The sequence below is a fragment of the Rutilus rutilus genome (genome assembly GCF_951802725.1).
Source record: "Rutilus rutilus genome assembly, chromosome: 11".
Taxonomy (NCBI): Eukaryota; Metazoa; Chordata; class Actinopteri; order Cypriniformes; family Leuciscidae; genus Rutilus; species Rutilus rutilus.
Window position 1 is genome coordinate 41527615 of NC_140216.1, and position 24049 is coordinate 41551663.

The 24049-nt window shown below is 48.2% G+C and overlaps 3 protein-coding genes across 6 annotated transcripts in view; all 3 read right to left on the reverse strand.

The window, feature by feature from the left end:
- The window catches only part of LOC311300328 (uncharacterized protein), a 120339-nt gene that overhangs the window by 57539 nt on the left and 38751 nt on the right, over positions 1-24049 (reverse strand). The window lies entirely within an intron of this gene.
- Positions 1-24049, reverse strand: part of LOC311300288 (protein NLRC3-like) — a 95684-nt gene that overhangs the window by 55227 nt on the left and 16408 nt on the right. The window lies entirely within an intron of this gene.
- Positions 5540-12068, reverse strand: LOC311300354 (uncharacterized protein). 4 transcript variants are annotated; one of them, XM_084424610.1, is made up of 5 exons: positions 11971-12068; positions 9969-10157; positions 9273-9436; positions 8225-8441; positions 5540-6236 (listed from the first exon to the last, which is right to left on the reverse strand). In XM_084424610.1, the coding sequence occupies exons 3-5, from the start codon at positions 9291-9293 to the stop codon at positions 5968-5970; spliced, it is 507 nt and encodes a 168-aa protein (XP_084280736.1). In that variant the 5' UTR covers positions 9294-9436; positions 9969-10157; positions 11971-12068; the 3' UTR covers positions 5540-5967. The 4 variants fall into 4 exon arrangements, with proteins under 4 accessions (XP_084280736.1, XP_084280735.1, XP_084280738.1 ...); XM_084424609.1 differs by lacking the exon at positions 11971-12068 and having other exon boundaries at positions 9969-11645; XM_084424612.1 differs by lacking the exons at positions 9969-10157; positions 11971-12068 and having other exon boundaries at positions 5540-5779; positions 6216-6236; positions 9273-9962.

A 24049-nucleotide genomic window follows, 5' to 3' on the forward strand; every position in this document is an offset into this window, starting at 1 on the left:
AGCCTTGCTTCTTGAACTGTTGAGTGCCATCCAGCAATTCTGTCAACATCCTCAAATCTGAGTCGTGGCAGTGTCGAGAGAGAAGTTGTGAAGTAACGCTCTATGTTCACTCTATATGAAAACACCGTAGTTTCAGCTGTGGCGGAAATCCGTTCACCCGACGTGATGTAGTTTCCAGTTGCGTGTGAAAAAGGCGACTAAACGGCTGGTAGAAACTACACGACATTCCTCCCGGGTTAGTGACATCACCAACCCTAAAATGTACATAAACCCCGCCCCTGAACACGATTTATAGATTATCAAGACAGAATATGCTAATCAATGACTACAATATAACTACACATCAGCTGCATAAATTCATCAACTAACCATTCAGAAATGTCCTGTTGCTTCTACATGTTGTCTCTTCTTCTTGAGTCTCTCCATCATTGTCTGACTCCAGTTTGAACATAAAAGGCTAAACGTTTTTGAAATGTTCAGTGCATGTCTGTGTGAGTGCAAGCTGTTGTAGCTCCGCCCCCTGTGCCGGGAGCAGCAGTTCATTTGCATTTAAAGGAACAGACACAAAACCCTTTAATCCTGATGTTTCTGGTACATGGACTAATCCGCCGCTGTCGTCTCCAGACTCCTCTGGTCATGACCACTCCTCAAGCCGCTTTGGACTAAGATAATCGACGGTCCAGAAACCCAGTCCACTGGCCCAGACGAGGCCCGATCAGGATCCGGAAGTGACGGTGGAAACACGGATATTGACCTCAACACTTCTGATCCCTGAACTCAGTGCTTTCCCCCTCGAGGAAACTCTGTGGAGACGTCTGTATATCATGACACCAGTCAGAGCCAGCATAGCCAGCAGAGCCACAGTCAGTCCAACCGGCAGCATCCAGTGATCTACAGGTGGAAGGAAAGAGATTGTTTGTTTGTTTTTATTCATCATTTAAGAATTTTGATTAAGAATGCCTCATGTTTTATTCACTTCGATGTTCAGTGTTGTCAGTTTTGTCTTCATTCATTCCCTTCCAGTCTAGAACAGATTATGTACAGAATATTGAAAGGTTAGTCATGCAGTTTAGGATTAATTTACTGATTAAACATATAAATAATTATTAATATTATAACTATTTAATAAGTAATAATATCTCTCCTCATCCACTGATCTTCTCTCACCTGTGACTGAGACTGTGATCAAGGTTTCTCCTTCATAATCCAGAACTCTGTATGTTCCAGTGTCAGTGACTGTAAACTCATTAATGATCAGAGTCTCGTCACTGACGGTCAGTCGATCACTGTTGACCCCGTGACCTCTCGTCCACACCTCTGTCCAGCCTTCACTAGAGTTTCTCTCCACTTTATCAGCATTGATCAACAGAACATCCAACTTCAGATTCTCTCCTTTCTTCACAGAGATCTCATCTGAGGAGAAACACAGACATTCATCATTAATCATTATTATAATAGTGTAATTTAATCAAGACCATAATCACATATTTAATATTGGGGGAACAACACTGGAAAACCCCAATCCACTCTGAATATGAAGCTTGTCCGCTTCAGTGTTTGTGCTGTTTCTAGTCCTGCACATAATACCAACACTATTAGAGGAAATCCAGAAACACATGATGATGGTTTGATCAGTTTTGACTTTACCACGAATATGAAGATGATACTCCAGGATTAGTCGCTTCACTTCTGTCTGATCATTATTGTAATAAACTCTCAGAAAGTATTTCCCAGTGTCACTGTAGATCAGATCCTTGATGACGACGTCACATGATCCTTCTTTAAACACTCGACCACTGCAGATTTTCTTCTCACACACACGGATGTTTTTTAACACACTCTTTAAACTGATCTCCACAATCTCTCTGTCCTCAGATCCACATGATAGAGTGATGTTTCCTCCATTTATTCCTGACACAGCTTTAGTGGAGGATCCTGCAAATACACACAGCAATATTCACTCAATACAAACTAGCAATACTGGAAAATAAATGTGGCGTTTCTGTCTATTTTATTAAATCAATATGATCTTAAATATTCTAGTGGAGTTTATTATGTTGCTTCCTAATGTCTTTAGGATGTCTCCAACATAAGAGATACATTTGTACAGTTTTCTTTTGCTTTCTTTTTCTTCGGGCTAGCAATTGGTGGCAGGATGGTATGGCGCTGAGCGGATGTGTTTGACTCCATTGGACTTCAGGAATGCACTGCATTCTTCAGCACAGAATTGAGGTCCGTTGTCCCTCACAAGGATGTGTGGAATGCCATAGTGACTAAAAAGGCCCCTGAGCACTTGAATGGTCATGCTGGCAGTGGTGCTGTCCATGATATGCACCTCAGGCCATTTAGAATGTGCATCCACCGCGACCAAGTACATATGTCCTTCAAATGGACCAGCAAAGTCCACATGTATCCTTTCCCAAGGACTGGAGGGCCACAACCAAAGGTGTAGAGGTGCTAGCCCAGGCTATTTTTGTACGTTCTGACAGGAGTGGCAAGATTTGACCTGGAGCTCAATTTGAGAGTCTATGCCAGGCCACCAAACATAACTGCGTGCCAAGCTCTTCATCCTCACTACACCTGGATGTGCTGAGTGGAGCTCTTCCAGAACCCGGGGGCGCAGTTTAGGTGGCACGACCACTCTCACACCCCACATGAGGCATTCATGTTGTATTGTGAGATCATGCCGACGCAACAGATAGGGCGACAGCTCTTCACCTGCGCCCTTTGCAGCTGGAAAACGACCAGTTGAGACAATTTCTAAGGCACGAGAGAAGGTGGGGTCAGACAAAGTGTCACATCTGATCTCTGTGCTACTGACTGGTAGTGTGTCCAACTGAGATGTGTAGAATACCTCTACTGCGCCCAGCTTCTCTTTATGAGTGTAGGAGAGTGGTAACCGTGAAAGACCATCGGCATTTGCGTGTAATGCACCTTTCCGGTATTGAATGGTACAATCATTCAGGCTGCAGCCATTGACGGTGTACTTTTAAATGGACTCAGGATGGAGGTCAGCGGACGATGGTCAGTGAGTAGGGTGAACTTGTTACCATAGAGGTACTGGTTAAACTTGCGTACTCCAAAGACTATCGCTAGCGCCTCCTTCTCGATCTGAGCATAGTCTTGTTCCGCCTCGCTGAGAGTTTGTGATGCATAGGCTATATGCATCCTCACCATCAGGCATGACGTGCGAGAGCACAGCTCCGACCCCATAAGGCGAAGCATCACATGCGAGGCGGAGGGGCAGCTTAGGATTGTAGTGGTAGTAGTAGTAGTAGTGCTTTAGATGTCTGGAACGCTGACTCACAGGCCGACGTCCACTGCCATTTCTTCCCTTTGTTTAGCAGTTCATTCAGTGGTTTCATGACAGTGGCTAAGTCGGGAATGAAACGTCCGTAATAGTTTAGCATCCCTAGGAACGAACGTAGCTGACTGACATCACCTGGTGCAGTTGCTTCCACAATGGCACGTACCTTCTCTGGTGATTTGAGGAGTCCAGCTGCGTCAATGATATGGCCTAAGTATTCCACGGACTCCTGGAAAAACAGGCACTTCTCTGACTTGAGATGCAGGCCCTGTTCCTCTAGCCTGCCCAGGACTACATCCAGAGTTTTTAGGTGAGTCTGTTCGTCAGGACCACTAATAAGGATGTCGTCCGAGAAGCACTTGGTCCATAGCCTTCTGAAATAAGGCGGGCGATGATGCTACTCCAAACGGTAACCGGTTAAAACGAAATAGCCCTTTTTGTGTAGAGATAGTCAGCAGCTTCTCTAGACTTCTCTTCTACCTCCATCTGTAGATAGGCATTTGATAAGTCTAACTTACTAAAGCGTTAGCCTCCTGCTAGAGAGGCAAAAAGGTCCTCAATGCCTGGAATTGGATACTTATCCACGCAAAGAGCTGGGTTGAGGGTGACCTTGAGATCTCCACAAAGTCTCACTGTGCCATCCTTTTTACTGACAGGCACCAGGGGCATGGCCCAATCACTATGCTCCACTGGTGAGATCACCCCAAGCTCAGTCAGTCGTTTTAGTTCGGCCTCAACTCGAGGTCTAAGAGCATATGGCACATTACGTGGTGGACAGAATTTGGGTACACTGTTAGGTCTAATAGTCAATGTGGCCTTAATTCCCTTCATTGTGCCTATATTTTTAGAGAAAACAGCTGAGTGTCTCTTTAACACCGTCTCCAAGTTGTCTTTCTCTCTTTGCTCAATTGCATGCACAGTCTTTAAGTCTTTCTAGTTCAGTTTAATCACTCTCAGCCACTCTCTACCAAACAGTGTGGGTGCATCAACTTTAACTACATACAAGGGCAAATCAGCACATTGCTTGTTTAACTCTACTTGCATCTTGATGACCCCTTCTGGCGCCAAAGGCTCACCAGTGTATGTCTTGAGGGTTGCAGTGGCAGCTGGCCCAGCATGCTTTTGTACTGTTCCCAAGGAATCAACGACACAGCAGCCCCTGTATCCACTTCCATCTCCATTTTCTTTCCATTTACTACAGGCCGCACTGAGATTCGTGAATATTTCCTTTTATGCGACATGGAATACAGTCCCAACTCACAGTCAGTGTCAGATTTAGTTTCCTCGCTTTCATTTTCATCACCTCTTGCCACAACGTGATAAATTCTCTTCTTTATATTTTTTACAAGGCACTTAATTGCATTACCTTTCTGTTCAGGTTTTTCCACTTTCTGTTTCCATTCTCTGTCTTGGCTGCTTGTGGCTTTGCTCTTACACGTGCACTTAGTGTGGCCTTTCCTCCCACACTGGTGGCAATCACGATCTTTGTACCAGCAGTCCTCTTCAGTATGGTTAATTTTCCCGCAACGGCGGCATTTATAGGAAAACACCGCGTACACTTTGAGCGAGCCACTGAACTGCTGCACGTCGCACGCTGCTGTCTCTGCAGATACAGCGTAATCGACTGCTTTCTGAAACGTGAGATCTTTCTTTTGGAGCAAAATGGGCCTGCAACACTCTCACAATATCGTCATAATCCATATCTCCAGGCTTGTCGGGAGCAACCAAACTTCGAAGTAGTCCATACGTTTTCGATCCCAGCACACTAAACAGCACAGGCACTTTCTTTGTGTCCCTAATCTCATTTGCCAGGATGTAATGTTCAAAACGTTCAATATACGTTGCCCACAGCTCACCGGCCTCATCAGAGGGATCCATATGTTCAATTATTCCAGCCATGATGTGTCTGCTTCTGGTGGCTTGCACTGTAATGTTAAGACTCTTCGGAAGAAGACCGACTCATCCCCTCTTAACAGCTAACATTAGCTCACTAACTAGTTGTTTCCAGCATGGTTGTTCTTTTTTTTCTTCCTCTCAAACTTGACCAACAACGGCTGTTCACTCGCCGATGTAGTGAAAAGTCTTCAGGACTACACAACTCATCGTCAGTTTATATTATGTTGCTTCCTAATGTCTTTATATAAACTATTCTATATTCGCACACAGAGCAACACTCACACGCATTTTAGCTGTTTACTCACTTCTACCAGAAAGACTCGGGAGATAAAATGATATAACAAGAGTAAATTTATTAATAGCTCAGCAAGCATAGTCTTTGGCGTAGGCCCCGTCCTTAGCAAGCAATGCGAGGGTAACGGAATCTGCAAATCCCGCCTGAAGATGAAGGCAGGGGCGCAGCCGACCCCCTGGAGGTAAAGGAAGGGACCATCCTGGTGGTGGTGGGGAGGATGGAGGGAAAGGACCATCTTGGAGGTGGTTGGGGAGGATGGAGGTAATTGGCGCCGTCAGTATCTGCGAACTCAGACGGATGTAAGTACCATTCTTTTATACTGAGAGTGTTAACACATGATTGGTTAGAAGTGAGTTAATTCATAACGCGCTGATTGAGTCTTCCTGGCAGAACTTAACGCTAAGCTTACATTTCTACCAGAAAGACTCGGGAGATAAAATGATATAACAAGAGTAAATTTATTAATAGCTCAGCAAGCATAGTCTTTGGCGTAGGCCCCGTCCTTAGCAAGCAATGCGAGGGTAACGGAATCTGCAAATCCCGCCTGAAGATGAAGGCAGGGGCGCAGCCGACCCCCAAAGATAGGTGGAGGAACACCTCCACCGGGGGACGGAGGAACACCTCCGCCGGGACGGAACCCACCCCCAAGATAGGTGGAGGAATACCTCCGCCGGGACGGAGCCCACCCCCGAAGAAACTGTAAGTAAGAGTACCCACCAGTCGTGGATCCTGCAGTTCCTGGAATGAGAAAGAAACGTTAAGAATAACGTGAAAAAGCTTTATTTAATTATTTAATATATTAAAAAATAAACTGCATAAAGACAAGGTCACGATAGACCATACATGAAAGCCATAATATTGCTTGATTATGACAACCACTTAGACAAGGCCTCAATGGACCATAATACCGAATTTGCTGTGCATAGACATGATGTGATAGACAACATAAAGACAAGGTCCAAAGACCACACATAATAGCTATAAAGCACGAGGTCGTGATGACCACATAGAGACGAAGCAGCGATGGACCACTTGACCCTGATAGGCTGCACATAAAAGCCATTGAGGCCACGATGGACCACACATAACACAAGGTCATGCTTGACCACAAGGCCACGATGGACCGCACATAAACACAAGGTCATGCTTGACCACGAGGCCACGATGGACCGCACATAAACACAAGGTCATGCTTGACCACAAGGCCACGATGGACCGCACATAAACACAAGGTCATGCTTGACCACAAGGCCACGATGGACCGCACATAAACACAAGGTCATGCTTGACCACAAGGCCGGCTCGACCACACATAAGGCCGCGATGGACCAACAAACCTCGATGGGCACATGCAGACGAGCCATGCAGGCTACACGGCCATGATAGACCACATATAGCTGGCCACGATGGCCATAAGATGCAAAAGACCACACACACGGGACAGGCCACGATAGACCGAACGGCCATTGGACCACATAAAACCAAGGCCTCGACGAGCCACGAGGCCATAATAGCCACATATAGGACAAGGCCACGGTAGGCCACACGGCCATGGGAGACCACATAGACGAGACCGCTTAGGAGCCACAACGGCCGCTAATGCCACACAGAGACAAGCCTATAAGACAAGGCAACTAAGCCACACAAAACCAAGGCCTCGATGGACCACAGACCACGATGGGCCACACACAGGACAAGGCCACGATAGGCCACACGGCCATGAAAGACCACACAGAACGCAGGCCGCGATGGACCACGGACCACGAATGGCCACACATAGGACAAGGCTGCAATAGGCCACAGAGCCGCTAAAGGCCACACGTAGACAAGCTAAACATAAACACGGCCATTAAGCCACATGAAACCACGACCTCTAGAGGTCACTAGACCACGATGGGCCTTGCAGGACAAGGCCACGGTAGGCCACATGGCCATGGGAGACCACAGAGACGAGACCGCTTAGGAGCCACAACGGCTGCTAATGCCACACAAAGACAAAACCTAAGACACAAGGCTACTAAGCCACACAGAACAGAGGCCGCGATGGACCACAGACCGCGATGGGCCACACTTAGGACAAGGCCACAATAGGCCACACGGCCATGATAGACCACACAGAACGCGATGGACCACAGACCACGAATGGCCACACATAGGACAAGGCCGCAATAAGCCACAAAGCCGCTAAAGGCCACGCATAAACAGGCTAAACATAAACACGGCCATAAAGCCACATGAAACCACGACCTCTAGAGGTCACTAGACCACGATGGGCCTTGCGGGACAAGGCCACAGTAGGCCACACGGCCATGGGAGACCACAGAGACGAGACCGCTTAGGAGCCACAACAGCCGCTAATGCCACACAAGACAAGTTTCACAAGACAAGGCCGCTAGGCCACACAAAACCAAGGACACGATGGACCACGAGACCACGATGGGCCATAAGGACCAGGCCACAATAGGCTACACGGCCATGAACAACCACACAGAACACGGCTAAGACAGCCACTCAGGACAAGTCCACAAACAGCCACAAGGCCGTGATGGACTACACATAGACGAGAGACAAGACCAAACAGACAACACGAAACGAGGCTGCAATAGCCACATGGAGACAGACCGCATTATCCGCTTATCGAGTGATGCGAGCTATAGTTTCAGTGCAGATTAATTGCAGATTAATTGCAACATGACACCACCACCAGTATTTGCATGAGGATTTACCTGAATCGTTACTGAAGAGCTTGCTGAGCTTCCAGAATGATTTTAGAATTATTTCTTGCATAAACTTGCATAAAGAGGAAAACCATCTGCCCAGCATCTTGATAGCTGAAGTAGAAATGCCACGTTCGGCTGCTGTAGTGGCTGCCCCGATCCTGCAGGAATGACCGGTATGCTGGAAGGGAGACAGCTGTAGCTTTGAGGACAGTCCTGAACCAGGCTTTAGAGAGAGATGCTGCGTTAGGTAGGAAAATAGGGGGAGTGATCTGAGAATCTAGGGCGAATTTGTAGGAATTTAATCATAGATAGAAGGGACAAATTTATTGCTAATTTTAGAATTTGTTAATGTGATAACAGAACTGGAGTTATTTGGAGAGCTTAAGAAAGAGTAAAGCAATTAGGCAAGAACGTGAAACAGAAAAAGACAGAGCAAGATCGGAGTGTTTAGATCTGAAGTAAATTCCCCTGGGTGCATGAGCCAAGAATGCTGTTAAAACATGGCTACAATCTGAATATGAAAACAGAAAGAAGACCATTTCGAATAGAAGGTGATTAGAAAGGGGGGGTTGAATGAATTCCACTTCTGTAATGTTGCTGTTACAGCATTTCAACAACTGCAAAGTTACAACGCACAAGTCAAGCATGGAAGACTTAAAGAGATTGCTTTGTAAGGACTACGACAACGCTGAAAGGGACTGAGCGGCATCCTTCCGGATAAGTGGCATCGCAATCCGTAAAGTTACATAATTCCAGCTCCCGCAATGATTTATAGCATATCGAGAGAATGAGTTAATGGATGACTAAAAGATTTCTACGCAAAAGCTACATAATTCATCAACTAACCATCCAGAAATGGTGTCTACATGTTGACGCTTCTGAGTCTCTCCATCTTTGTCTGAGTTGGGTTTGAACATAAAGCTAAAAGTTTTGAAAATGTCTGTGAGAGTAATCGGAAGCTGCAAAACGAGCTGTTGAAACTCCACCCCCTGTGCCGGGAGCAGCAGTCAGACTGCATCCAAAGGGACAGACAAAACCCTGCGCTTTTACTCACCCTCAATGACAATCCCAGCATAGTAAATGAAAATAACGTTGGAACATTCCAAGACAAACCCCTCACAACACCCTGGGGACACTGGGGACCCACCACACATTGATTTCGTAACTGTAGACGAGGAAGGAACGACCGGCCGTGATCAGGATGAGAAATAAAGGAATCTGAAAAGAAAACCAAAACTTAAACAAATATGTTTAAACATATGTTAAACAAATAATATAAACAAAAGCAGAAATATAAGCTTTTAAGGTGTAGGGAGCCACACCTTCAGTGATATGGTCTAGCTGGATTGAGCAGAGCGACTAAATTAAATGATCGATATTAGAGGAGGCAGGGTGATGGACAAGGGTTGCTGAAGGGCAGAGCCACCTGAAGACTAAGTGTGTAGCTATAGCATTGCAGTGGTCAGGAATGTGCTCACGCGACCTTAATCATGAATTTGGAGACTACTGATTGCCAGATAAAAATCTCAGGAATAGCATGATCGTTTAACAAGAAGATCTGCCTTAGTGATGTAACCGACCTTCGTTAGCACATACAACATAAGTTTTGCTGCCACTACGAACCCAAAAGGATGTTAGCAGCCACTATAGGGCAATTTCTGAAAAGCGCGAATGAACGCGGCTGAGCAGGCTCGATAAATTTTATTTTACCACTAAATCTTAATCTTATAAATCTTAGTGCAATACTTACCTGAAATAAGGTGACGGCATACCGATAAGATACAACCTCAATCACACTTAATATTCTGTTGTTGACTTGAGCGTGGAATCTATTTCTCAGCTGCGCAGCATACACCTGACATTACTCTCGAGGAGCTCTTGTATGAGTGAAATTGTATTCATGGCTGAGAGATCGCTGGCCGTGGCAACCAAGAGAGTCCTTTTAAAAGAAAAATCCGTGAACATTTAAAAGAAAAATCCGTGAACATTTAAATCAAACAGATGAGTAAATAATATCACTTGAGACTTGACTTTTTTTTTTTTTTTAACGGTTTGAATGATATAATTTAAACGTACTATTAGATCTACTGTGTAATCGCATTTTGACAAAGTCTGTGACCTTTGCCTGAGCATCCTTAGTCTGCCTTTGTACATGTAATATCAAATACCTATTACGTAAATATTTCTATGACACATGGTGGATTCGAGTAGTCGCTGAGAACATTTGTGTTACAGCGATTGTACCATATTTCTGTTACTGATGAACTTAAATGTAAGTATTAAAAGATCTTGATGATATGAATAAAAATGTATATCTAGAGTGTGGAACAGTTTTAAAGAATTATCAGCACTGTAAATGTATCATTTACTTGTATGATATACTCCTGCAACATACCCATATAAGCCCAACATATACCCTTCATAGCCATGTCTACTACGGCATGTATAACGTCCAATGACCAACTGGTTTCTTTAAGGTCAGCTTCTTTCTTTGTGGTCAGCTTCTTTCTTTATGATATGGTCATATATTAATATGTAGCCTATCATTTTCACTTTTTTTTTTTTTTTTTTGCGTTGAAGTCTGCAATCATCCAGGTGCCAAGTCTGGATGGGGAAGTGATTGAAAAAACATCTCCATAAATACCGAACAATAACGAATTCAGAGAAGAGCGTAAAACAAGTATGAATAGGTAGGCCTACTGCTCCTTTAAGATGGAAGGCATTCTCACTATGGCGAGTGAGCAGATGAGAAGCGCGAGCTGTAATATAAGGCATAGTAGGCTATGCATAAAAAGCCGATTTAATATCTTAGTTGCTCTTAAGCTTGTTTTAATTTTATTCAACAATCCAGTTGTTAGTATTTTGCAACTGCCCATTAATGCGTGGAATCAACGACGCTGAAAATAGAGAAACCTACCACGTCACCACAGTCGCCATATGAACTTTACCGCTGATGAAGGGAACAGTAGAGTAGCAAGTTAATATACATACCTGAATGAAGTTTAATCATATTAGTGGGGACAAAACAGTGGCGGCTGAAAGCGCCTACCAACGTAAAACCTTGAAAGTGGAACTTGAACTTGAAAAAGCCTGTGTGGAGATCGTCTCTCATGAGATTTCAAGCTGCCACGCGCTTGTTTCCTACACAAGTTTGTCGCACTCGCGCACCGCGAAAATTGCTGAGATCTAATCAAAGATAAGACTTGTGTTGTTATAGTTGGAACCGAAACGCGAGTGAGTGAGTGAACGCCGGCGTCGGTTCCTGCAAACTGAATGGAAGCGTAATTGGCGCCGTCAGTATCTGCGAACTCAGACGGATGTAAGTACCATTCTTTTATACTGAGAGTGTTAACACATGATTGGTTAGAAGTGAGTTAATTCATAACGCGCTGATTGAGTCTTCCTGGCAGAACTTAACGCTAAGCTTACATTTCTTCATGAACTGGTTTATTAACATCCGAGAACTCCACCACTTACAGAACACTGATGCGCCCTAGTGGTCACTCTTCATATAGCACAACATTTAGCTACATGTATAACAGAGATATTTTAATAAACTGGATTAAAATAAATAAATAAATAAATGAATGAAGACAACAAGTAGCCAAAAATATTAGAAGTGCCACATTACACGTTTCAAATGTTGATGACAGTATAAACCTAGAGATGAGCTTAGAGACACAACAGAAAAACAATCCACTAGAATAACTTTAGCTTGAACTAAAAAACTAAATTAAATAAATGACACTGACCGCTATAACTGATAAAGCACAGCAGAAGAAGAAGGAGATTCATCCTGATGAGAAAACAGAAGGTTTGTTATGTGACAGACACACACATTATACACTCACTTTCATTTTAGTTAAAGATGTTCATCCACATGTGGATCTTACATCATTAAAAAATATCAAACTATAATCTTTTTTATCTTCGTTTCTCCAATCATAGAAAGCACAATGGACGTGCGTGTGCGTGTGTGTGTGTGTGTGTGTGTGTGATGCGGATTCATTGAATTCGTCCACAGCGGTGAAACTGTCACGGTTCATGAATTCACTGACTCTTTCTCGCGCTGTGTTGTATTGTGTGTGTGTGTGTGTGTGGGCGTGGTCACTGATCAGTTGCTGATTGTCATCAGCGCCAGCTGATTCTGATCAGCGATCTCTATTTAAGCTCATGGTTTTCGTCTTGTGTTTGTCAGATCGTTGTGGGATTTTTCCCTTGTCCTGTTGGTCTTCGTTGGTGTTCCCGGTCCCCGTTTGAGGTTCACGCTGAGTTCTGCCTGCCTGTCCTCGTCCAAGGATCCTGTCTCGTCTCTTCACTTCACGGGTTCGTGTTGTGTTCCTGTCAGCCCACGTCGTCGGAGGATTCGTCTCTTCTCGTCACCACATCGCGGGATTCGGGTTGCCCATCTGCTCCCTGCGCTACCAGGGATTAAAGGACTGAGCTTTGAGTATTGTTACTCTTTCTACGTGTTCATTCAATAAAACTGAGTTCTTGCATCTGCATCTTCTGTCTTCATTACACGTAACAGAACGATCTGACCTTCACATGGATGCAGCGAGAACCCCAGACCTGGCCGAATTTCTGTCCAGAAGCGCTACGAGAATGGATCAGCAGGAGGAGAATTTAGCCCTGACTGGACGCGCAGTGCAAGCCCTGGTAGCGCAGGTGACCGAGCTCACCCAGCGAATTCAAGATCTAGCTCCTCCCACTGCGCCACCCACACCGCCAACCCCACCTACTACCCCGTCGACGAACCAGCCACACGAGCCCAGAGTACCAGCTCCTGAGAGATACAGCGGTGAGCCACATCTATGTAGAGCATTTCTAAACAAGTGTTCCATGTTTTTTGCTCTGCAACCCCAGACTTTTGCTTCTGAAGACGCAAAGGTAGCTCTGGTTCTCACGCTACTATCTGGACGTGCGGCCCAGTGGGGAACGGCGGTGTGGGAGCAACAACATCTATGCTGTTCCTCGTTCCAGTCACTCGCAGCGGAGCTAAGGAGAGTGTTCGACCGAGCGGCGGTTGGAAGAGAAGCTGCACGTCAACTAGCTGATCTTCGCCAAGGAAGTCAATCAGTCACCGATTACTCAATTGAATTTCGCACTCTTGCCGCGGAGTGCCACTGGAACGAGGAGGCGCAGTGGGATCGCTTCCTGCATGGGCTGGCTGACCGTATCCAACGGGAAATATATGCTTTGGATCTTCCAAAGGATCTTAATGGACTCATCGAGTTGGCCCTGCGGGTGGATGCCCGACTGCAACGGGTGGAACAACACTCCCGCAGGACTCTGGTTCCGGAGACCTTCGCAGCCCCTCGAGCCAGTGGTGGTGATACGGTCAGCCATACCTTCGACCACGAGTCCATGCAGGTGGGTAGAGCTCGGCTCTCCCGGGAGGAGAGAGAACGACGGAGATCCCGGGGCCTGTGCCTATACTGCGGTGGGGCTGGTCATTTCATCAATACCTGCCCCGTAAAAGATCGAGCTCGACAGTAAGCAGGAGGCTACTGTCGGGCGGGATCTCCACCACCAAGACCTCCTCCACTTTCCTCCCGGTGAGACTGCAATGGGCAACCCGATTTTTCAACTGCCACGCACTCCTGGATTCTGGGGCAGAGGGGAATTTTATGGATTTGGCCATGGCACGTAAGCTACGAATTCCCATCAGACCACTCACCAGCCCGATCTCTGTCAATGCACTTAACGGACAAGAACTACCGGTCATTACACTCACTACTGACAATCTGACACTCATAACCTCAGGCAACCATACAGAGGAACTATCTTTCTTACTCCTGGACTCCCCCCATACCCCGGTGGTCCTCGGTCATCCCTGGCTCATACAGCATAATCCCAGGGTTGACTGGGGCCACAATTCTGTGTCTGCTTGGAGCACTAATTGTTATGCGTCTTGTTTAATGTCTGCCTGTCCTTCGTTGTCCAGTTCTGTCTTGCAGGAGGAGTCGGTGAATTTGTCTAACGTGCCCGCGGAGTACCTCGACCTGAAGGAAGTGTTCAGTAAGTCTCGGGCTGCTTCTCTTCCTCCGCATCGTCCCTATGACTGTGCAATAGATCTTATGCCAGGTACGTCTCCGCCTAAGGGCAAGTTATACTCTCTTTCTGTTCCTGAGAGGGAGGCCATGGAGAAATACATTTCTGATTCTCTAGCTTCCGAATTCATTCGTCCTTCCTCTTCTCCAGCGGGGGCGGGGTTCTTTTTTGTGGGTAAGAAGGATGGATCTCTGCGACCGTGTATTGATTACCGAGGGCTGAACAACATCACGGTAAAGAATACCTATCCTTTGCCGTTGATGTCTTCAGCCTTCGAGCGGTTGCAGGGAGCCTCCATATTCACGAAATTGGACTTGCGCAATGCATATCATTTGGTTCGCATCAGGAAGGGGGATGAATGGAAAACCGCTTTCAATACCCCCAGGGGTCATTTTGAATATCTGGTCATGCCCTTCGGGCTGTCCAACTCCCCAGCGGTTTTCCAGGCACTCGTCAATGACGTGCTGAGAGATATGGTAGACCAGTTCATATATGTTTACCTGGATGACATATTGATTTTTTCATCTTCTCTCCAGGAACACGTTCAGCACGTCAGACGAGTGCTTCAGAGGTTGCTAGAGAATGGGCTTTTTGTCAAGGCGGAGAAATGCGCTTTTCATGCACAGTCTGTTCCTTTCTTAGGCTACATCATCTCATCTGAGGGAATACGCATGGATCCTGACAAGGTTAAGGCTGTAATGGATTGGCCAAGTCCAGATTCCCGTAAGGCCCTACAGAGGTTTCTGGGGTTTGCCAATTTTTATCGGCGTTTTATTCGCAACTTCAGCCAACTAGCCGCACCTCTGACTGCCTTGACCTCCCCCAGAACGACGTTCAGGTGGTCCGATACAGCCGAAGCTGTGTTCGCTAACCTCAAGAGCCGCTTCAGTTCAGCTCCCATTCTGATTGCCCCTGATTCCTCCCGTCAGTTCGTGGTGGAGGTCGACGCGTCAGAGGTGGGGGTAGGTGCAGTTCTATCCTAGCGTTCTTCCTCAGATGACAAGATGCACCCTTGCGCGTTTTTGTCCCATCGTTTATCCCCTGCCGAACGTAACTATGACATTGGTAACAGAGAGTTGTTGGCAGTCAAGTTAGCGCTGGAGGAGTGGCGTCATTGGTTAGAAGGGTCGGGGGTACCTTTTATCGTTTGGACCGATCATAAGAACTTGGAATATATTAGATCTGCCAAAAGACTCAACTCCAGGCAGGCTCGATGGGCGCTTTTTTTCGGACGTTTTGACTTTGTTCTCTCGTACCGCCCGGGTTCCAAGAACATCAAGCCCGACTCTTTATCTCGTATTTTTGATCCATCCGAACGCCCGGTTACTCCCGAGTGCATTTTACCTGAGAAAGTAGTTATCTCCACACTCACATGGGAGGTCGAATCGAAGGTCAAGACGGCCTTAGAAGGGGTAATGCCTCCGCCCGGTTGCCCACCGAGTCGTTTGTTTGTGCCAGAGGGGGTTCGGTCCGACGTTATTCGATGGGGTCACTGTTCCAGCGTAGCATGTCATCCAGGTGTAAATCGCACCAGTTTTTTGGTCAAGCAACGATTCTGGTGGCCGTTAATGGCTCGCGACATTCGGAGTTTTGTTTTGGCTTGCTCGGTTTGTGCCACTGGTAAGACTTCCAATCGACCTCCAGATGGGTTACTCCAACCGCTGTCTGTCCCTTCGAGACCCTGGTCCCATATAGCGCTAGATTTTATAACCGCCCTCCCACCCTCCCAGGGTAAGACGGTCGTTTTGACCGTAGTGGACCGGTTCTCGAAGGCGGCTCATTTTATTCCCTTGTCCAAATTACCTTCAGCCAAGGAGACAGCGGTGGCTGTCATAGATCACGTCTTTCGGTTACATGGCCTCCCGACGGACGTGGTTTCTGACAGAGGGTCCCAATTTGTGTCCAAATTTTGGCAGGAGTTTTGTAAATTACTGGGCGCGACTGTCAGTCTGTCTTTGGGTTACCATCCCCAAAGCAATGGACAAACGGAGAGGGCCAACCAAGATCTTGAGAGAATGTTGCGATGTTTGGTGTCCAAGAATCCTTCCTCCTGGAGTCAGCAACTTTCATTAGCGGAGTACGCCCATAACTCGTTACCAGTGTCATCCACGGGCCTATCTCCGTTTCAGTGTAGCTTAGGGTACCAGCCACCAGTTTTTTCTAGCCTGGAATCCGAAGTCGCTGTCCCCTCCGCTCACGCCTTCGTCCAGAGGTGTTGTCGCACGTGGACCAGAGCCCGTGAGACTCTGCTCCAAGTGAGGGCACGCACCAAGGCTAAGGCCGATCGCCACCGGTCAAGGCCTCCCGTATACGTCGTGGGTCAAAAAGTGTGGCTTTCTACTAGAAACATTCCGCTCCGCCCCGTGTCTAACAAACTAGCTCCTAAATTCATTGGCCCGTTCACTGTCACCAAGATCATTAGTCCGGTGACAGTCCGCCTCAAACTTCCTCCAGCGTACAGGAGAATTCACCCCGCCTTTCATGTCTCCAAATTAAAGCCCGTGTTTCGTTCTCAGCTTAATCCGCCAGCCCCGGTTCCCCCACCGCCGCGACTCGTAGATGGGGAACCTACGTATTCGGTAAATCGTATTCTGGACTCTAGGCGGAGGGGACGCGGATTTCAGTATCTGGTGGACTGGGAAGGTTATGGTCCGGAGGAGAGAAGTTGGGTTCCTGCCAGGGACATTCTGGATCACTCCCTTATTGATGATTACAATCAACAGGTAGGTCCTCCTGGGAGCGCCAGGAGGCGCTCCTAGGGGGAGGGGTAATGTCACGGTTCATGAATTCACTGACTCTTTCTCGCGCTGTGTTGTATTGTGTGTGTGTGTGTGTGTGGGCGTGGTCACTGATCAGTTGCTGATTGTCATCAGCGCCAGCTGATTCTGATCAGCGATCTCTATTTAAGCTCATGGTTTTCGTCTTGTGTTTGTCAGATCGTTGTGGGATTTTTCCCTTGTCCTGTTGGTCTTCGTTGGTGTTCCCGGTCCCCGTTTGAGGTTCACGCTGAGTTCTGCCTGCCTGTCCTCGTCCAAGGATCCTGTCTCGTCTCTTCACTTCACGGGTTCGTGTTGTGTTCCTGTCAGCCCACGTCGTCGGAGGATTCGTCTCTTCTCGTCACCACATCGCGGGATTCGGGTTGCCCATCTGCTCCCTGCGCTACCAGGGATTAAAGGACTGAGCTTTGAGTATTGTTACTCTTTCTACGTGTTCATTCAATAAAACTGAGTTCTTGCATCTGCATCTTCTGTCTTCATTACACGTAACAGAAACATACAAGCGTCTGGTTTTTACCTGATCTCTGATCAGTTTTATTCATTTGTAGACGGTGTAATTAGACATTAGTATAATTAAAAGGAATAATAGTAGTTAATAGTCTCTTATTGGCCTGTTTATCTGAGCCATGGGACAAACAAAACAAGCCCTGACCATTAATATAAGAACACATATTATACAGACACTTGATTTTAATCTTATTAGATGATCAGTTAATGGCAGTTGATATTTTACTTTGTTATCTGTTTGTAAAAGCTGTTGTTCTGCATGTTTGGTCTGAGTTTGTTGCAGTTTCACCAGCAGGAGTCGCCAGCGTGTGGGGATTCGAAACAGTGAATCGTTTTGCGAACCAATTGGTTCAATTGATTCAAAGCTTTGAAAAGCTTAATTTCTCTCATCACTACAGGACACTACTAAATAAAACTAACATGCATTTCGTACAACTGCAAAAAAAAAAAAAAAAAAAAGTGCATAATAATAAAAAAATGTTAGGCTACTTAAAGGTAAACAGTTGTACTTCAGACACAAGTTAGTGCGACGCTGAAACTATAGTTCTCTTACGAGAGTCCTCTCGTACTGCGTTTTTGTAAAAACGCTACGGGAAAAACTCTTTTTTCACGAAATACTGAAGCAAAAAATTATCCTTAATTTTCATACATGTAAAGCGCGTTGCAGCAGTACTCAGCTATGGCGAGACGGCTTGCTCGCTCATTCGAGCGAGGCCTGAGGTGACGTCAGGCCATTTCCCGCCGAGACGGGTGTGGCTAACCTCTATATAAGGAGCTCGAAAAGGCTGATTCACTTGATTTTCATCTCTTCAGCGAAGCTCACACATCGCTGGATCACGAGGAAGCAAGCGTCGTCTGAGGCAAGCACTTCAGCGGGACGAGCCCTCGAAGCCGCTGGCCAACGCCGCCTTCTACAGCCGTACCTGCTGCGCTTTCCGACGCCATATCCTTTCTATTATTCTTGTGTGTGTGTGTGTGTGTGTTCGCCCCGCGACACTCACCCCCTAAAAGAGCTGCGTCTTTTTAAAGATGCCTTCATGCGGCTCGTGCCGAGCCCCTCTCACCGAGGGAGACCGCCATGTCATCTGCGTCTCCTGTTTGGGTGAGGACCATGCAGCCCTCGCGCTCGCTGACAGCGGCTGCCCTCACTGCGAGCTTTTGCCGATGGTGACTCTGCGGACTCGCATGGCATCCTTCTCAGAGCCTGCGGCTTCTCCTGAATCACTTCCTGATGCTCAGCGCCCGCAGTCTGCCGCCGCTTCATCAGAGGAAGTCGTTTCCGAGGCCGCGTCGGGGGAGAAGGATTCCTGCTCTCTGCTAGCTTCAGGCAGCGAGGACTGGGCGAGCTCCGAGGATCTCGCGCCTCCTGCCCGCAAGCCAGTACTGGCGGCGAGCCTCGGCCTCGAGTGGTCTGCACCGGAACTCCCCTCTCGCACCCGGCTGGATGGTAGCTTCCTCCCTGGTGATTCTCCGGAATCTAAGCCCGCTCCTTTTCTTCCTGAGCTTCATGAAGAAGTTGCGAAGGCTTGGAATGCGCCCTACTCTGCGTGAACGCGCTCGTCTGTGTCGCCAGCATTTTCCTCCCTGGATAATGCGAAAGACCGAGGCTACCTTTCACTTCCGCCGGTGGAACAGGCGATAGCGACCCACCTTTGCCCACCCTCTGCTGGACGGCGGACTAAACCGGTGTTGCCTTCAAAAGCCTGCTGCATGACGTCGACGCTGCTCGCGCTAATTTTCTCCGCCGCTGGGCAGGCCGCGTCAGCACTACACACCATGGCTACGCTGCAGATATTCCAGGGTGATCTCCTCCGTAAGTTGGACGAGATGGGACCTGACGCTATCTGCATCGCGGATTTAAGGAGCGCTTCAGATCTAACACTCCGCGCTACCAAGTCTGCTGCACAAGCCATGGGAAGGTGTATGGCTTCCGCTACTGTTGCTGAGAGGCATCTATGGCTGACGCTCACGGAGATGGCTGATTCCGAGCGCACCGCGTTTCTCGACGCCCCGCTGTCTTCCACTGGCCTTTTCGGTTCTTCTCTCTCCGAGTTCGTGGAGAGATTTACCGAAGCACAGAAAGCGTCTCAAGCCTTCAAGCACTTCCTCCCGAAGCGCTCCGGTTCTGCAGCGAGTCGTGAAAAACAGACTCCGCGGAGCTCTCAGCCTCAGCCCCCGCCTTCGGCCGCATCTTCACAGCAGCGACAGCAGCACAGCTCTAGGTCCCGCTCTCGCTCTACCAACCGACGCCCCGCTCAGCGCGGGCCGCGGCCGAGGATTGTGGTAAAGCCGGAAGCCCCGAAGAAGTCCTAGCACGCCTAGGAAAGCGAAGGTGTGTGAGTCCCGTTGCGGCCGGTCTCTCACCCAAGCGCGCCGCTGTTTCAGTCCCAAGACTTGCGACTGTTCCAGCGTTTTCTGCAAGAAGCAAGCCCGCACAGTTGCCCGCTTGCCTGCACACAAAATACCCAGATATATCCCGAAAAGAGTGTATTTTCTGGTGTCCCGGCCACGGCCGATGGTGCTATAAATGTAGTGTCGATGCCCACTCCTCAGTGCCCATCCCTACACACAAGCACAGCCCTACACTTAGGGCTCGCGCACATAAAATCGACTCAGGTCGATTGCGCTTCCAATATAGTGAAAGTGCCCACTTCCCAGTGCCCACAAACACTATGTCTCACAGACCACAGGCTCTCTGTAAAAACGAGACCTGTGCGCGCTCGCTCTGCTCAGGCAGTCAGCGCGTCCAAAGCAGTAAATGTGCCCGCTTCCCGCCCGCATTTACTCGCAGACATGAGTCCCGCGAGACTCTCTCAGCCCTCCCTCACTCAGTTAAGCACTGTAGTAAGGTCGAGGACGAGCGCTCTGCCCGCTGTAAGAAGCGCGCCCCCCGCCTCGAATGCCACAGGCATAACGCCTATGTTATTGCGCCCCGAAGCACCTCTGTCGCAAGGCGAACAAAGCGCGCTTCGCATCCAGCCCTTAGCCAGCCATGCAGAAGCATGGGCAGCGCTTCCAGGGGTTTCGGACTGGGTGCTAGGCATTATAAAGAGAGGCTTCTCGCTACAGTTTTGTCTACGCCGAAATATCAAAACTGATAAGCAAAGGGGCGATAGAGCATGTACCCCAAGCTCAAAGCGAAGGGGGGCTATACAGCAAATACTTTCTAGTCCCCAAAAAGGACGGTGGTATCAGACCCATACTGGATCTAAGACGGCTGAACAAAGCATTAGTGAAACGCAGTTTCAAAATGCTCACGGACCAGGAAAATCCTCGCGCATGTTCGCCGAGGAGACTGGTTTATGTCAATAGATCTGAAGGACGCGTATTTTCAAATACAGATAGCGTCACATCACAGGCGATACTTGAGATTCGCCTTCGAGGGTCAGACATACCAGTATACAGTCCTGCCGTTCGGCTTGTCCCTGGCACCTCGTACATTTACGAAATGCATGGACGCAGCGCTCGTCCCTCTCAGACTCAGAGGCATGCGAGTGCTGAACTATTTGGACGACTGGCTGATCCTAGCTCAATCACGATCACAGCTCGTGGAGCACAGAACCATTTTACTCGATCACCTCGAGAATCTTGGTATCACGGTCAATTGGACGAAGAGTTCACTGAACCCCAGTCAAACGATTTCGTTTCTGGGTACCATTCTGGACTCACAGTCTATGACAGCGCGGCTGTCGCCACAGCGCGTGCTGCACATTCAGCGCGCGGCGAGATCCTTCCGCTGCGGCGCGACTACCCCGCTCAGGACGTTTCAAAGGATGCTAGGTCTCATGGCCTCAGCATCACCAGTTCTTCAGCTGGGCTTGCTCCGCATGCGCCCTCTGCAGTTCTGGTTGAAAGCGCGAATATCGCGCGGAGCGTGGGTGTCCGGCCGGTTACGTCTCAAGGTCAATCAGAGCTGTGTGACAGCCCTGATACCTTGGTTGGCGGACGACTGGTACCGATCAGGTGTAAGCCTGGGGACTTCCTCGGGAGTGAGGATGGTGTCGACAGACGCATCCACCTCGGGATGGGGAGCGCTGCTCGAGGGCAGACCGTTCTTCGGCCTCTGGTCGGAACGAGAAAAGCTCCAACACATCAACTGCCTGGAAATGCTGGCAGTGCACAACGCGCTGACGCGTTTTTGTCCCCAAATCAAGGACCAACACGTCGTAGTCCGTTCGGACAACACGGCCGTGGTGTCCTATATAAATCGCCAGGGCGGTCTGAGATCCACATCTCTGTACAGGCTGGCGAAACGCCTCCTAATATGGGCTCAGCACAATTTGCTCTCGCTGAGAGCAGTGCATGTGCCTGGGCTCCAGAATGTGGGCCCAGACAGACTGTCCAGGAACAAGTCCTGTCCCAGATGTGGCCGCGCTGCCCGCTATATGCTTTTCCCCCCGTCTCCCTCCTGCCACAGGTGTTAGAGCGGGTCAGGGAAACAAAATGCCCAGTGCTGCTTGTAGCACCGTTCTGGAAGAACCAAGCATGGTTTCCAGTCCTGATGCAGCTAGCAGACATCGCTCCATGGCCAGTGCCATTGAGGAGAGATCTCCTCTCGCAGGCCGGGGGCTCGATTTGGCACCCACACCCGGAGCTGTGGTCCCTTCACGTGTGGGCGCTCAACGGATATCCGTTGACCTCGCAGAGGGAGTGATAAATACCATCACTCAGGCCAGAGCACCGTCGACTCGGCGGCTTTATGCCTCAAAGTGGTCGGTTTTCTCCGGCTGGTGTACAGCTCGGAGCCTATCACCTCTCGATTGTGAGGTGACGGAGGTTCTCTCCTTCCTACAGGAGCTGTTGGATAAGGGCAGATCCCCTTCCACGCTCAAAGTTTATGTGGCGGCTATTACAGCGTTCTCTGGAACAACGCTGGGTCAGTCACTAGGAAGGAACGATTTAGTCATCCGCTTCCTCAGGCGAGCTAGGAGGCTGAATCCACCCAGACCTCCTTCAGTCCCTATGTGGGACCTTTCTACGGTTTTGGCGGCCATGAAAGGTGCCCCTTTTGAGCCTATCCAATCTATTAGCCTCAAACATTTGTCTTTCAAGACAGTGTTTTTGATGGCTCTCGCTTCGGTGAAGCGCATAGGCAACCTGCACGCGCTCTCCGTGAGCCCAGCGTGCTTAGAGTTTGGACCTAATGATTCTAAAGTCATACTCAAACCTAAGCATGGCTATGTGCCAAAGTCCCTCAACACGCCGTTTCGGGCTCAGGTTATCTCCGTCTGCCCTGCTGGGATCAAGTGAGGAAGGGGACTCAAGTTTTCTTTGCCCCATTAGGGCTTTAAGAGCTTACGTGTCCCGCTCTGCTGTCTTCAGACAGACTGAGCAGCTCTTTGTCTCATTCAGTGGACGTTCCAAGGGAATGGCTGTTTCGAAACAGAGCTTATCCAGATGGATAGTTGATGCCATAGCGCTGGCTTATACTGCCAAGGGCCTCCAGTGCCCGTTGGGAGTTAGCGGGATTTCCTTACAGGATATATGTACGGCGGCGGGCTGGGCCTCGCCGTCTACATTTATTAGGTTTTACAACCTAGAGGTTCCCGCCTTGCAGGCTAAGCTACTATCGGTGTAGTCGATTCAGCTGTCTAACTAGAACACTGAAATCACATGCGCAATGCGCTACCGACTGTCTTATGGGCAGAATTGTGTAAGACCCAGGCCTCGCTCGATAGGCTTATGCAGTTGCTGCAGAGCAGCCAATGAGCGAGCAAGCCGTCTCGCCATAGCTGAGTACTGCTGCAACGCGCTTTACATGTATGAAAATTAAGGATAATTTTTTGCTTCAGTATTTCGTGAAAAAAGAGTTTTTCCCGTAGCGTTTTTACAAAAACGCAGTACTCGTTCCCTCTTCTAGAGAGAACCGAGGTTACGTTAGTAACCGAGTACGTTATCTTGATGAAATAATCAATTAAACGTGCTGATGACGTCAACAATTCTCAGTTGCACACACACTCGCGCATGTCTGAAAAACCTTTTAATATTCATGTATGCTCCAAAATCAACACTGTAAATCAACCAACAACAGCCCCGACACATTTCCTGGTTTATACTTTTAACAGTCTTGTTATCATTAGTTATAACTCAAATTAGTTAGTTGTTCCTGCTGTGATGTAAGGAAATATTCATGGGTTAGTCACGTGACAATCACCTCCACAAATTATTCTTTTAAAAATATACCAGAGCCAAATGACGTCCAGCTCCGCCTCTGTGGACCTAAAGCTAAAGTGAGCAACACATGCAGAGTATTTCATCATGTTTAGCGAAAGTACGCATGCGCAGTATGCGCTCTGGCTGCTCTGTCAACAACTATTTGAGGAAACAGACGTGTGTAGTGGTGTCCGAAACCATAGTGGGCGTTATTGAGTGCACTCATTCAATCCCACATTGCACTGCAATAACGAGAGAGTGTGTGTGTGTGTGTGTGTGTGTGTTACATCCTGTTTTCGGTGGAAGGCCATAGTAATCGATTGTCGAGTTCACGCGCATA

Bases quoted from the DNA above. Each gene is read 5' to 3' on its own strand.
- LOC311300354 (XM_084424610.1), bottom strand. From the start codon at position 9,293: ATGCTGGGATTGTCATTGAGG. The intron at 8,442-9,272 runs GTGAGTAAAAGC...CTCTCTCTAAAG, and splicing joins TGCTGGGATTGTCATTGAGG to CCTGGTTCAGGACTGTCCTC. The intron at 6,237-8,224 runs GTAAATCCTCAT...TTCTCATTCCAG, and splicing joins GCTCTTCAGTAACGATTCAG to GAACTGCAGGATCCACGACT.